This window comes from Rhinoderma darwinii, chromosome 3, assembly GCF_050947455.1.
Source record: "Rhinoderma darwinii isolate aRhiDar2 chromosome 3, aRhiDar2.hap1, whole genome shotgun sequence".
NCBI classification, from domain to species: domain Eukaryota; kingdom Metazoa; phylum Chordata; class Amphibia; order Anura; family Rhinodermatidae; genus Rhinoderma; species Rhinoderma darwinii.
The window spans coordinates 47,783,680-47,798,236 of record NC_134689.1 but is presented as its reverse complement, the minus strand read 5'-3'; the positions used below and the strand labels follow the sequence as shown (position 1 = coordinate 47,798,236).

Sequence of the window (14,557 nt, the reverse complement as noted above, 5' to 3'; positions counted from 1 at the left end):
CAACCCATTTCTGCTGAGCTTGCCGCTCAGATGTCTTCAGCTTCTCACTTCTCAAACATTTCTGCACCTATAAATGAAGATAAAATTCTCATGGTGCCATACACTACGCACAAAATATAATCGCTATTTACATTGCACCTCTAATTATAATAGCGCCATAAACTGTGTCCCACACACACAGAGGGCCCACTGTAAATAGTGCCTTACATAGATCCCCCTGTAGATAGCTCCCCCCGTAGATAGCTCCCCCCATAGCTCCCCCTGTAGATAGTGCCCTACATAGATCCCCCTGTAGATATTGACCCCCCATAGAGTCCCCTGTATATAATGCCCCACATATAGCACCCCCTGTATATAGTGCCTCACTTATAGCTTCCCCTGTAGATTGTGCGCCACATATAGCTCCCCCTGTAGATAGTGCCTCACATATAGACCGCCTGTAGATAGTGCACTACATATATCCCCCCTGTAGATAGTGCACTACATATAGCCCCCCCTGTTAATATTGCACTACATATAGCCCCTCTGTATATAATGCCACTCACACTTGTATTAGAAAAAAAAACTTTACATGCTAACCTGATCCCGTTCCTGCGCCGTCCTTTGGCAATGCAGACCTGCTCTCTTCTGAGCATGTCTGCTGGGGCTGAACGATGCAGGCGGCACATGCCGTCATCGCTCCGCTTGCGTCGTTAAAAGGCACTGATTGGCAGGGCAGAATGACTTGAACTGTCAATCAGCGCCTTTCAACGTCGCAAGTGGCACAATGACGTCATCATGCTGCTTGTGTCATTGAAAGGCGCTGATTGGCAGGGCAACTCATTCTGCTCTGCCAATCAGCGCCTTTCAACGACGTGCCGCTTGCATCATTGAATGGCCAGGCACTATTCAGCGCTTATGCATTTAATTGTATCTTCGTCCTATAGACGCAGGTACAATTATAGTGCAGGAGGGGGTGGGGGCGCCCGCTCAGAAGGGCAGCAGGCCGCCGCCTGAGGCGGGAAGCTCATCTCACCTAATGGACGGTGCGGCCCTGCCCCTACACATTATAATGCCCCAATAGCTGCTCCCACACAGTATAATACCGCTATAACTGCCCTCAACATAGTATAATGCCCATATAGCTGCCTCTACATAGTATAATGCCCCCATAGCTGCTTCTACACGGTATATTGCCCCTATATCTGCCCTCCACACAGTGTAATGCCGTATCGCTGCCCCCCACACGGTATAATGCCCCATAGCTGCCCCTACACAGAAAACCACAAAAAATAGACGAATCGCAGTTTCTACAAGCTGTCCCGCAGTTTCTACAAGCTGCCCCGCAAAAAAAAAAGTCCTCATACGGCTATATAGACGAAAAAATTATGGCTTTTGGAAGGTGGGAAGGAAAAAAACAAAATGAAAAATTGCTGCGGCGGTAAGGGGTTAAAGATATTTTTAACCCCTTCCCGACATTTGACGTATCCATACGCCAAAGTTCGGTAGGGGAAGTATGGAGCGGGCTCACGGAGTGAACCCGCTCCATACAATGCGGGAGTAACAAGTGGCACCGCGCTCTGGCGCGATCCCGCTCGTTTAACTCGTAGCGACCGCAGCATTTAAATCGTTAGAAAGAGGGGGGACGACAAACAGCTCATCTCGCATAACCCCCCCCCCCCCGCAACGCAATCGCGCGCGGGGGGGGGGGCGATGGTTGCTATGGCTGCCTGGGGCCTAATGAAGGCCCCCAGATCCGCCATCTTTGTGCACCTATTAAAGAGGCTCTGTCACCACATTATAAGTGCCCTATCTCCTACATAAGTAGTTTCTTAATGCCCAAGTGGGCGTGTTTTTACTTTAGACCAAGTGGGCGTTGTACAGAGGAGTGTATGACACTGACCAATCAGCGTCATGCACTTCTCTCAATTCATTTAGTCAGCGCATAGTGATACTGTGTTGTTCACTATGTGCTGTCTTATACTGACATATTAACGTTATTGAAGTGTTTAGACAGTGACTAAACATTCCTTCCAGACAGGACGGGATATCTGTTCACAATCCTGATACTTCGGTAACGTTTCTATGGTACTTACAGCAGAGCAAGCGTAATCTCGCGAGATCTCTTTGTAAATGACAGGTTACAGCGAGATTACGCTTGCTCTGCTGTAAGTACCATAGAAACGTTATCGAAGTATCGGGATTGTCTATTCGCTGTCTATTCACTGTCTAAACACTTCAGTAACGTTAATATGTCAGTATAAGGGCTGATTCAGACGTGCGTGGCGTTTTTGCGCACGCAAAACACGTGGCGTTTTGCCTGCGCAAAAGCCACTTACCTTCTCCGTGAGGCAGCATCATATGATGCGCGGCTGCGTGGTTTTCGCGCAGCCGCCATCATTATGACACGCCATTCGGATGTTTGTAAACAGAAAAGCACGTGGTGCTTTTCGGTTTACATTCATCCTTTTGACAGCTGGTGCGCGAAACAGGCAGTTCGCACGGAAGTGCTTCCGTGCGACCTGCGTTGTTTTCACGCACCCATTGATTTCAATGGGTGTATGATGCGCAAAATACGCAGAGATATTGACCATGTCGCGCTTTTTGCGCAGCGGACAAACGCGCAAAAAGCACGGACTGTCTGTACTGCCCCATAGACTTGTATTGGTCTGTGCGTGGCACGTGAAAACCACGCAGCCCGCACAGACGCAATACACGTTCGTGTGAATCCAGCACATAGCGAACAACGCATTGTCACTATGCGCGGACTAAATGAATGGGGAGAAGTGCATGACGCTGATTGGTCAGCTTCATACACTCCTCTGTACAACGCCCACTTGGTCTAAAGTAAAAACACGCCCACTTGAGCATTAAGAAACTAATTTGCATAAAGCTAAAATCGCTCCTAACGTGGTAAAAATAGATTGTTTTTCTAAATAAAAAGCATTACTGTCCCCTACATTACAGCGCCCATCTCCTTATGTAGGAGATAGGGCACTTATAATGTGGTGACGGCAGGGCTTAATAGTTGCCTGTCAGAATCACGATATACTGCAATACAATATATATATATATATATATATATATATATATATATATATATATAAAAAACCTTTTAAAAAGGTTTATTAAAAAACCTTTTCCCATTTTCCCCCTAGAGCATAGTAAAAAAATAAATAAATAAACATAATTGGTATCACCATGTCCGTAAAAGTCCGAAAATTAAAATTTATCATTATTTAACCCGCACGGTGAACGCCGTAAAAAAAAAATTTGTAAACGCCAGAATCTCTATTTTTTTGGTCACCTAATCTCCTACAAAAAAATTAGTGATCAAACCGTTGCATGTACACCAAAATGGTATTATTAAAAACGACAGCTTATCCCGTAAAAAATAACATACCAATTAATCGACTGAAAAATAAAAAAGTTATGGCTCTCGGAATTTGGCGACACAAAATACATTTTCTTTTTTACACTTTTTTTTTACTTGTAAAAGTAGTAGAATATAGACTTCAATGGGAGGCAGAGAAAGCGTATTTCGCGGCGTTTTATGCCCGCAGCGCCCAACGGCCGCGGGCGAAAATCGGCGTGCAGGGAGAGGAAAATCTGCCTCAAACTTGCAAACGGAATTTTGAGGCAGAAATTCTGCCTGCAAAATACTCCGTGTGAACATAGCCTAAAAGTAACCTAACACCGATTTATAGATAACACAGGATCCACCATTGACAATACGTGATGGACACAGCCCCCCTCCCTCTGCACAGGTCACAGCATGCCTAGAAAACTCTCCCGTAGAAGTCAACGTGTCCCTCCTGTTCACAGGTTCCTATAGTCCATGTGGCTGCTGTAAATAATTTCTTTAAATACTGTTAACAGCTCCGGTTAGAGGGCCGCCCCCATAATCCTGTACAGAAAAGAGAATAAAAAAATCTACAATCAAAGAATAAAAAAAAATAATGTTTCACTGTCTGGTTTTAATTCTGAAAAAAAATGTAGGTGACACTTTTTACCTTTAAAGTTACTGTTCATTGGGACAGTCATTTAATTTATGATGTCAGGGCTGATTAGCGCAAATCTGACTGTAGTCATGGAAACAGAGGTCACTGCTTCCCTCCAGTCACAATATGGGGTACGTGGTAGCCTAAAACTGCAGTGACACATGCATAAGGGTATGTGCACACACACTAATTACGTCCGTAATTTACGGACGTATTTCGGCCGCAAGTTCCGGACCGAACTCAGTACAGGGAGCCGGGCTCCAAGCATCATACTTATGTACGATGCTAGGAGTCCCTGCCTCGCTGCAGGACAACTGTCACGTACTGAAAACATGATTACAGTACGGGACAGTTGTCCGGCAGCGAGGCAGGGACTCCTAGCAACGTACATAAGTATGATGCTAGGAGCCCGGCTCCCTGCACTGTGTTCGGTCCGGGACTTGCGGCCGAAATACGTCCGTCAATTACGGACGTAATTAGTGTGTGTGCACATACCCTTAGACGTTAACACATTCTAAGGGGTTCAAGTTCAAGGGGTGGGTGGGCGCAGCTAGTGACATCGCTAGAAAAGGAGCAGCGCGGGAACAGAGGCTAGTAAAGGATTTCTCCTTTTTTTTTTTTTAAAACCTACCATTATATAACCCACCCTATGGGGGGCCATAATAACTGTCACAGAACTGGACAGTCACTTTAACTCCGCCTGTACACTTCAAATGTAGGGTTGCACGATGCATCAAAATATCAATACTATTTTGATGCTGTGCACCCTCAAATGATTCAATACCCTGAACTCATGTATTTCGATACTGAGCTGTGTGGCCATACAGCTTAGTATTGTAATACATGAATATAGACACCATTATGATGTGATGCAGCCAGCGCCACACTAATGTGCTGCGGCGCTGGCCCTGAAGACCGAGAACATGGCGCTCGCACTGCCATGTTCTTTGCCTTCAGTGCTTGCCGCTCATTAGTGTGGCGCCGGCCGCATCACATCATGCTGATCGCACGGGCACAGCAAGCACATTGAAGAAACCCAGGGCTGTTTATCCATATTTCCTGTTGTTGCCTATGTACGATCAGTACACAGGCTAATGTACTGACATACAGATAAATGCCAGTACATTAAACCCTTAACAACTAGCGACGGATATATCTGTCACAAGCGGGTTCTAGTTCCCGCATCGTGATGGATATATCAGTCGCTCGTATCTCGGGGGGGACTACCACAGTACCTATGAGATCAGCGTCAGGAGCACGGCTGTTATACGCAGCCAGGCTCCTGCCGTAACTGAGGAAATCGAATAGCACTCGGGTTCCGTCAGTTTAACGACCTTAGCTTCTAAGGTGTATGACAGAGGGAGCTCCCTCTGTCACACCATCGGCACACCCGCAAAGCGATCGCAGGATGCCGATGGGTTTACATGGCAGCCGGGGGCCTAATAAAGGTCTGCCTTCAGTAACTGCCAGAGGCATGGCTAAATAGATTGTCTGTCAGTTTTAGGCCTGATTTACACGAGCGTGTGCGTTTTGCGCGCGCAAAAAACGCTGCGTTTCGCACGCGCAAAAGGCACTTGACAGCTCCATGTGTCATCCGTGTATAATGCGCGGCTGCGTGATTTACGCGCAGCCGCCATCATAGAGATGAGGCTAGTCGACGCCCGTCACTGTCCAAGGTGCTGAAAGAGCTAACTGATCGGCAGTAACTCTTTCAGCACCCTCGACAGTGAGTTCCGATCACAATATACACCAACCTGTGAATCAAAAAAAGACGTTCATACTTACCATGAACTTCCTGCTTCCTCCAGTCCGGTCTCCCGGCCGTTGCCTTGGTGACGCGTCCCTCTCTTGTCATCCGGCCCCACCTCCCAGGATGACGTGGCAGTCCATGAGACCGCTGCAGCCTGTGATTGGCTGCAGCCTGTGCTTGGCCTGTGATTGGCTGCAGCTGTCACTTGGACTGAATTGCCATCCCGGGAGGTCGGACTGGAGGAAGAAGCCGGGAGTTATCGGTAAGTCAGAACCTCTTGTTTTTTTTACACGTATATGTATATTGTGATCGGAAGTCACTGTCCATGGTGCTGAACCAGTTTAACTCTTTCAGCACCGTGGACAGTGACTGTCTCCTGCCGTCGCGTACCCGAACATTTTTTGCCGAGTTCGGCCGAACCCGGTGAAGTTCGGTGCGCTCATCTCTAATTTGACACTCCGTTTGGATGTTTGTAAACAGAAAAGCACGTGGTGCTTTTATGTTTACATTCATCCTTTTGACAGCTCTTGCGCGAATCACGCAGTTCGCACGGAAGTGCTTCCGTGCGGCATGTGTGGTTTTCACGCACCCATTGACTTCAATGGGTGCGTGATGCGCGAAAAAGGCACGATTATAGAACATGTCGTGAGTTTTACGCAACGCACTCGCGCTGCGCAAAATCCACGCTTCGTCTACACTGCCCCATAGACTAATATAGGTGCGTACGACACGTGTGAAAAGCACGCGCGTCGCACGCGCGTCGCACGCGCGTATATTACGTTCGTGTAAATGAGGCCTCACACTGACAGGCAATAATGCTGTTTATCAAATATAAAGTATACCAAAGCCTTATATCTGCGATCAGAAGATCGCATTCTGAAGTCCACTAGTGGGACAAAATAAATTTTTTTTCCATAAAAAGTAATTTTATTTAGGAAAGGTGTAAGAAAAAAAAGGAAAAATAAATATACACATATATGGTATCTCCACGATCGTAACGACTCGAACAATGAAATTAACACATTGATTAAACCACTGGGCGAGCGGCGCAGTCGACTACGCTATTGCTTCCGGAAAAAAACCCTGAAACCTTACGGAACGGAAACCAACTGAAACGGAAGCATTATCATTGAAATCAATGGTAATGCAAACGGAGGCTATGCGTTTTGTTGCTGTGAACCCCAGCAAAATCGTGGCAGAATGGTGCGGTTCTATGAAAATCGCCTAGAAATGCATCTTGACCGTTACTCCAAGCCTAAACCTAGAAATTAAAAAAAATAGGGTCTTCCATTTGCGCAAATGGGCGTACAATTATGTTTTAATTGCGGTCTTTTGACCGCAATAAGAAGTAATGGTATGCCCAGTCGATGGCACAGAAGCTGTGCCAGGGCTATCCGCAGCAGCTGTAATATACAATTGACATCCTGCTGCAGAAGCAGGGATCAGAAAGAACTCCGATCCCGACAATTTAAACCCTTATATGTCACAGCGAAAGGCTCCCTCTCTTACTCAATTGGTGTCCTGCAACGCAGTTCTCAGAGTCGATGGGTTGCCATGACTTTTACACTGTAAGGGTAAACAGCTCCTGAATTTCAGACGTCAATGAAAAACTGCTCCAATTACGTCCCAAGAAGTGTCCTGCACTTCTTTGACGAGGCTGTTATTTTACGCGCCGTCTTTTGACAGCGACGCGTAAAATGACAGTGCTGATGTTTGCCGTCGTATTTGAGCCGTTTTTTCAGACGTAATTCGAGGCATAAAACGCCTCCAATACGTTTGAAAATAGGTTGTGTGAACCCAGCCTTAAGCAATATTTCTTTGGTATACTGAGTATACCAAAGCATTATAGAAGCCAAGATGGCATAAAAAAAATAGTTATGCACCATTTAATAAAGTTTATTTGAAATAAAAAGTGGTTTAATTTTGACAAAATGTAAAAAAAAATACCACTACACATATATGATAAAGTTTTAAACGCAGAAACAATGGCAGATTCACCCCCCCCCCCAAAAAAAATGTTAATGAACGTTAATCAGGAAGTTATATGTACTCAGAAATAGTGCCATTGAAAATCACAATTTATCCTGCAAATATACACATATACAACCCGTTCACACAAAAAATAGCCCATTTTGCTGATTATCGAGTGTCCTGGGGGGTTGGACCTCACCAAGTAAAAATTTATTTCCCAAGAAACCCCTTTAATGATAAAAGTAAACCGGAGACAAAATAACCTAAAACAAAAAGTCTTGTAAAATTCTTGCAGAGAACACAATTGATTTCCTCCTGATCCCTTCCATTTTCTGTTTAGTGTACCCTAAGGGGGAGTTCACACTGAGTTTTTTTACGTGGAAACCGCGTCACAAAATGCGCCAAAAGACGACCGAAAATGGCTTCCATTGATTTCAATGAGAGGTGGAGGCGTTTTTTTCCCACGAGCGGAAAAACCTTCTCATGGGAAAAAGAAGGGACATGCCCTATCTTCGGGCATTTACGCCTCTGCCCTGTCATTGACATCAATGGGAGGCAGAGAAGGCATATTTTGCAGCGTGTTTTTGCCCGCAGCGCTCAATGGCTACGGGTGAAAAACGCTGCGAAAATCGGCATGCAGGCAGAGCAAAATCTGCCTCAAAATTCCAAACGGAATTTTGAGGCAGATTTTCCTCCTGCAAAAAACTCTGTGTGAACCCAGCCTTAGGCTATGTTCACACGGAGTATTTTGGGGGAGGAATATCTGCCTCAAAATTCCGTTTGGAACTTTGAGGCAGATATTCCTCTCCCTGCACGCCGATTTTCGCGGCAATTATCGCGCCGTTTTTCGCCCGCGGCCATTGAGCGCCGCGGGCATAAAACAGCGAGAAATACGCTTTCTCCTGCCTCCCATTGAAGTCAATGGGAGGTCGGAGGCGGAAGCGCCCGAAGATAGTCAATGGGAGGCGTCAATATAGTCAATGGGAGGCGTTCTCGAAGATAGTCAATGGGAGGCGTTCTCGGGCCGTTTCTGCCGAGTTTTGCGACGCGGTTTCCGCGTCAAAAAACTCGGCAAAATACCCCGTGTGAACATAGCCTTAGGCCTCATGCCCATTTCAGTTTTTTCCTTCAGGGTGCTATCCGTTTTTTTCACTGATAGCACCCTGACCCATTCATTTCAATGGTCCCATGCACACTTCCGTTATTTTCCCGGATCCGTTCCGTCAAACGTAGAGCATGTCCGACTTTTGTCAGTGATTCTGTGACCGTGGGGCCCATAGAAGTCAATGGGTCAGTGAAAAAAACGGACGGCACACAGAAGGCTTCAGTGTGCCGTCCGTTTTTAACGGATCCTTTGCCCTAGCAACAGCAGGGCATGCCAAAGTTTACAGACTGGGACATGTGACAAGTTCAAATGAAGTTCAATACCTTCCGTTTTTTTAACAGAAGCGCAACGTCCATTTAAAACGGAAACCCGGAACGGACACGGAGTACACACGGATACCATAACGGACACACGGGTCCGTGAGAAACAGCCGTGAAAACGGTGATGGAAGTGTGCATGAGGACTTAGAGTTTGTCTCATCAGGATCTTATTAGGACCATTGGGTGTCATAGAGGATGGTCTCCTGATCAGAGTACCATTTACACAATAATACATCCTTTAACTCCGATTCAGCATAAGATAGGTAGCAGAATTTACCTTTTATGTAGATGTATTCTATATATAAGCTGTAAAATGGATATCCGGATTAAAAAGGCAATCTAGTTGAACATTTTTTTCATATACCTTATTAGGGAATTCCGAATGTTAATTTAGGGGGGTGTCTGTCCAGGATCCTCGTCTCTTGGACAAAATTGCAAAGAGCGAGTCCTGTTCTGTATTACACGGACAGCCCATTGATATAAATGCCCACTGTGTAATGCCTAATTTCCCCTGTGGTAGTGCTGAAGGGAAATCGAACACTAACTGGCAGGAATCCCCACAGATTACAGCTGATCGCTGGGTGTCCCAGCAGTGGGACACTTTGTGATCAGCTTATTGTCAAGGGACCCTTTTATCAAGTAGAGATTGGCCGAAGTGGAGAACCCCTGAATTGTTCTGCTTCACCTTTAGCATTGCGCTGAACTATTATACCCAACCCAAACATTGTTGTTGTTTGTGTGCGCAACTTTATCTGATTTCTTTGTAAAATTCCTGCCTACAGGTTAGGAACTTATGTTACATGATCACCAGGCGTGAAAAGATGAAACACTCCATATGCACACTCGAGGAGAAAATTTTCCAGTTGCAGATGAAACTCATTGAGAAAGATCTTCGCAACGGTAAGAGAGCGAAGCCAAAAACATTAAGTTATGTAATATTTTGTTTACTTTACCTTCAAAGGTATTGAAAGGCTCTACTGTTGGCCTGCGGTAATTAAGCCATAAATCATTACAGGTCGTTTTTATGTATTCGTAGTCTTATTTTTCCTGCATTCTTCAGTCTCTCTTTTATGTATGTTATTTTTTGAATTGGGAAGAGATTTTCAGGTGCTCTTAAAAGAATATCAGCTCTGTGGTGTTCCTGTCTTTGGAATGTCACTGATCAGTTTTTAGATGTTCATGTATAGAAATAGCATGTAAGAAAGTAGAAAATAATTAAAGGAAAACTCAATTTTCACAGTTAAAAACTACATAAAATACTGGCTAAACTTGCAAGTACATAGTTCTTTTTTTTTTCTTATACGGATTTTGAGATATTTAAAGAGGCTCTGTCACCAGATTATAAGTGCCCTATCTTCTACAAAATGTGATCGGCGCTGTAATGTAGATAACAACACTGTTTTTTATTTAGAAAAATGATCAATTTTGATGGAGTTATGAGCAATTTTAGCTTTATGCTAATTACTTTCTTAATAGACAACTTGGGCGTGTTTTACTATATGGACCAAGTGGGCGTTGTACAGAGGAGTGTATGACGCTGACCAATCAGCGTCATACACTTATCTCCATTCATTTACATAGTGATCCTGTGTTGTTCACTATGTGCAGCCACATACACACACACTAATGTTACTGAAGTGCCTTGAGAGTTAATAGACATCGCGTCCAACCAGGACAGGCTGTCTATTCATCACTGCCGACACTTCGGGTAACGTTAGTGTAGGAGTTAATGACAGCAAGCGTGATTTACAGCGTGATCTCACGAGATTACGCTTGCTGTGCTGTAAGTTCCACACAAACGTTACCGAAGTGTCGGCAGTGATGAATAGACATCCCGTCCTGGTTGGACGCGATGTCTATTAACTCTCAAGGCACTTCAGTAACGTTAGTGTGTTTGTATGTGGCTGCACATAGTGATCTAGTAAGAACACTATATGCCGTGTAAATGAATGGGGAGAAGTGTATGACGCTGATTGGTCAGCGTCATACACTTCTATTTACAACGCCCACTAGGTCAAAAAGTAAAACACGCCCAGTTGGCCTTTAAGAAAGTCATTAGCATAAATATAAAATATGTCATAATTCTATCAAAATTTATCGTTTTTCTAAATAAAAAACACTGCTGTTATCTAGATTACAGCGCCGACCACATTATGTAGGAGATAGGGAACTTATAATGTGGTGACAGAGCCTCTTTAATGGTTTCTTCTCATTGCAGTCAAAGCTGCTTGCAAATTTTTACTGCTTTCCTGTTACCAGACAGCAATGAATTGTAGGAGCTCAGATTCCAGTTTAAAGCTATGTACACACAATGTATTTGGAGACAGAAAATTCCTCCAAAAAATTTCACACAGATTTCGACGAGTAATACTCGCCAAAGTCTGTGTGAAAAGAAACTCTGTGTGAAAAGAAACTCTGTGGGAACATACGTTAGAGCTAAGCTGTTCGTTCTCCTGTCTAACAGCAGAAATATGTTAAACCTCTGTCTGTTTCCAAGGGCAACCAGGAGAATTTTGAAAGTGCAATATTGCAAACCACATCTTGTATGGTAAGAATCATACCTTAGTGCCATGTATTTTTAAGGATTGACAGCCTCCGGGGGGAATTTATCAACAGGTTTACGTCACTCTAGTGGCGTAAAAAAGTCACAATTTTTGGCGCACACATGTTTTGTGCACACATGTGCTACCTTTTTCACTTCTATGCTTCTCTTATCACTTTTCAAAAACTGGGCAGGGCTTAGGAAAAAGGGCGGAACCAGAGCCTCCTAACAAATTGACTATAATTTACGGCAGAAACTGGCGGAAATGTATTCCAGCTTGTAGCTGGCGTAGATTTCACTCTGCCGAGCACCGACAGTTCAAGATGTGTCAAATTGCGCCTCTTAATAAATTTATCACATCATACTCCAACGAAACGGCAGTTTTATTAACTCTGGGCCACTGTGCGTATACAGTAATTCCTTGCATAGTAGTGCTCATACCATACCAGCACGCTTCTAAAAACAGCTCCCTCCTTCACTGAAAGACAGGAATTCAAGACTGACGGCCCTATTTATCAAAACTGTCTGTGCTGCCCATAGCGACGAGTCACATCGCAGCTACTGTGGAAAAAATCTGTGGAATTGGCGGAGAAATCGCATCAGAAATTCGAGGCTGACCCTCGGATTTCAGCCGTGGTCTTGCAGTAAAAACTGCTGTGCTTCTTAAAGCAGGTTAGCCCCATTGAAAATCTTCCTGTGGTTACCCATTGTGGTTTTTATATTAAAGACAATGGGAGACTTCGTACAAGTGTTTTTCAAGCTTATTCCGACATGCAAAACGCGTGTGAACAGGGCCTAAGAAATTAAAGCTGTGCTGTGATTGGTTGCTATGGGCAACAGACTTTTTTGTTACACACATTTCATGAATCTCCCCATTGTGTACATTGACCTCTATGTATACACTGCGTCCATATACACTGTTTTTCAGACATACGTAAGAATGCATGTAGTCTTCTCACCCTCTACTACCACTTCCCTTGAGATATACAACCCATATTATACCTCCATAAGATTAGGAGAGAAAACTACTAATGGGGCCACATATGTGAAAAAAAGGCCCAAAGATATGGAGAACAGACAGGGAACCAATCAACGTGTGTGTGTGTGTGTGTGTGTGTATATATATATATATATATATATATATATATATATATATATATATATATATATATATATATATACATACATACATACATACATACATACATACATGGACTCTGGGACTTCTACCTGATGAATACAAATATATTGGGTAATAATACCCAGAAAGGATACTTGGACGAATATCAACCATAATACAGGACACCCAGACAGGGAACTGTAAATAGATAATTTGCTAGACTGTATAGGAATAGCCCCCTATAATAGAAATATATATGGTCAAAATAGCACTAATATGCTAAAGAAGATATAACACATCATAAGAGATTAAAAAGGAAGGATATACGTAGGCGTAATAGCTATTCAGGAGAACCTATACGGTATATGGGAAACAGTGGAAAAGGTCTGGAAAGCAATAGGCAGAAGATGAAGTCAGAACAAGGAATTGCCTTTTAACATAATGCGACGCCCTGTCACAAAATACTTCCCTTGAGATAGGCAACAGGTCAAAATTTGGAAAACCATTACAACATTAGCGCACATTCCGATCTCATTTGTATAGCCGTTATCAAAAGGTTTAGAACTATTTTAATACAAAATTAAACATGAACATAACTCTACAAACATATACTGTACTTTACTATTGCTTTTTGTTTTGCTTCTGAGGAAATAGACCGATCATCAATAAGAAGTGATTTCTTATATATACATACGGTACACTGCAAGAATGACTAGCACCATAACAGTATCCTAAAGATATATTTCTATCTCTAAATGATCACCAATTCATGGAAGGATGTATGTAATTTATTAAACATATACTTAATAACTTTATAGAAAGAGATGTCAATAATATCTGTAAAATAAAGAAATTAGGCAACAAGGGGGTTGCAAAAATGAGTACACCCTTGATTAAATACAACAAATAACAAGCATTTCTCTGTTACCATAGGTTTGTTTTCCCTTTTTTGTTTTTCAAACGGATTCGTGAAAGGATTAATTTCCGTCATGGTTCCATTTTTTAACAGAACAGACTGCCATTTTTCTCTCCCAACGTATATTTTTCTGTATAGTGCAAGTCTAAGGCAATAGGATGGGCATCCCGTGGCACCATGCTGTTTAATATTTGTGTTTTTTTTTTTACATGATAAAAAAAAATAGGACATCTTAACTTTATGCTAAAATGTAATGTGAACCTAGCCCTACTTGCACTGACCCTTCTTGTCATGGGGTGTATAAGTTCACAGCATAATATATATATATATATATATATATATATATATAATATATATATCGTGTTTCACTCCAGAAGGATGACTTCCTTAATCTTTTATGTGGAGTGCAGTTGATCATGTCCCTTCAAAATTTCCCATAGGTAGGGTTCAGGTTGGGTGACATACTTGACCAATGCAGCACTTTAACCTTGTTCTTCCTTAAGAATGGCCTTGGAAGAATGTTTGAGGTCATCATGTTGAAAAATGTGCCCCAGGGTGTGTAGAGAGGGTAACATCTTCTCTCCTTATGATTTTGCAGTATAATTGGGAATTCATGACCCCATCAATTAAGTACAATTCCTCCACAACTTTAGGGCCCGTACATCCCCAGTTAAGGACTTTAGCACCACCATACTTCAAACGTACACTTACTCACCTTATGTCTCCTTCTTCCAAAACGATACATTTAGAAAGCCATCAGATCCAAAAATATTGGGGCAGATTTACCAATGCTAAGATTTGGAGAGTGTAAAAAGGAACAGGGCAGTCAGAAGATGGCCCAAATTTAATACAG

At 43.2% G+C, this 14,557-nt stretch overlaps 1 protein-coding gene across 3 annotated transcripts in view; it reads left to right on the top strand.

Annotated features, from left to right (window-relative positions):
• JADE2 (jade family PHD finger 2) overlaps window positions 1-14,557 on the top strand; it is a 404,193-nt gene that overhangs the window by 332,943 nt on the left and 56,693 nt on the right. For all 3 annotated transcript variants that reach the window (XM_075856334.1, XM_075856333.1, XM_075856332.1), the window contains one exon: window positions 9,909-10,026. In XM_075856334.1, the coding sequence (XP_075712449.1) occupies window positions 9,909-10,026 (118 nt within the window). The remainder of the gene's footprint in view (window positions 1-9,908; window positions 10,027-14,557) is intronic.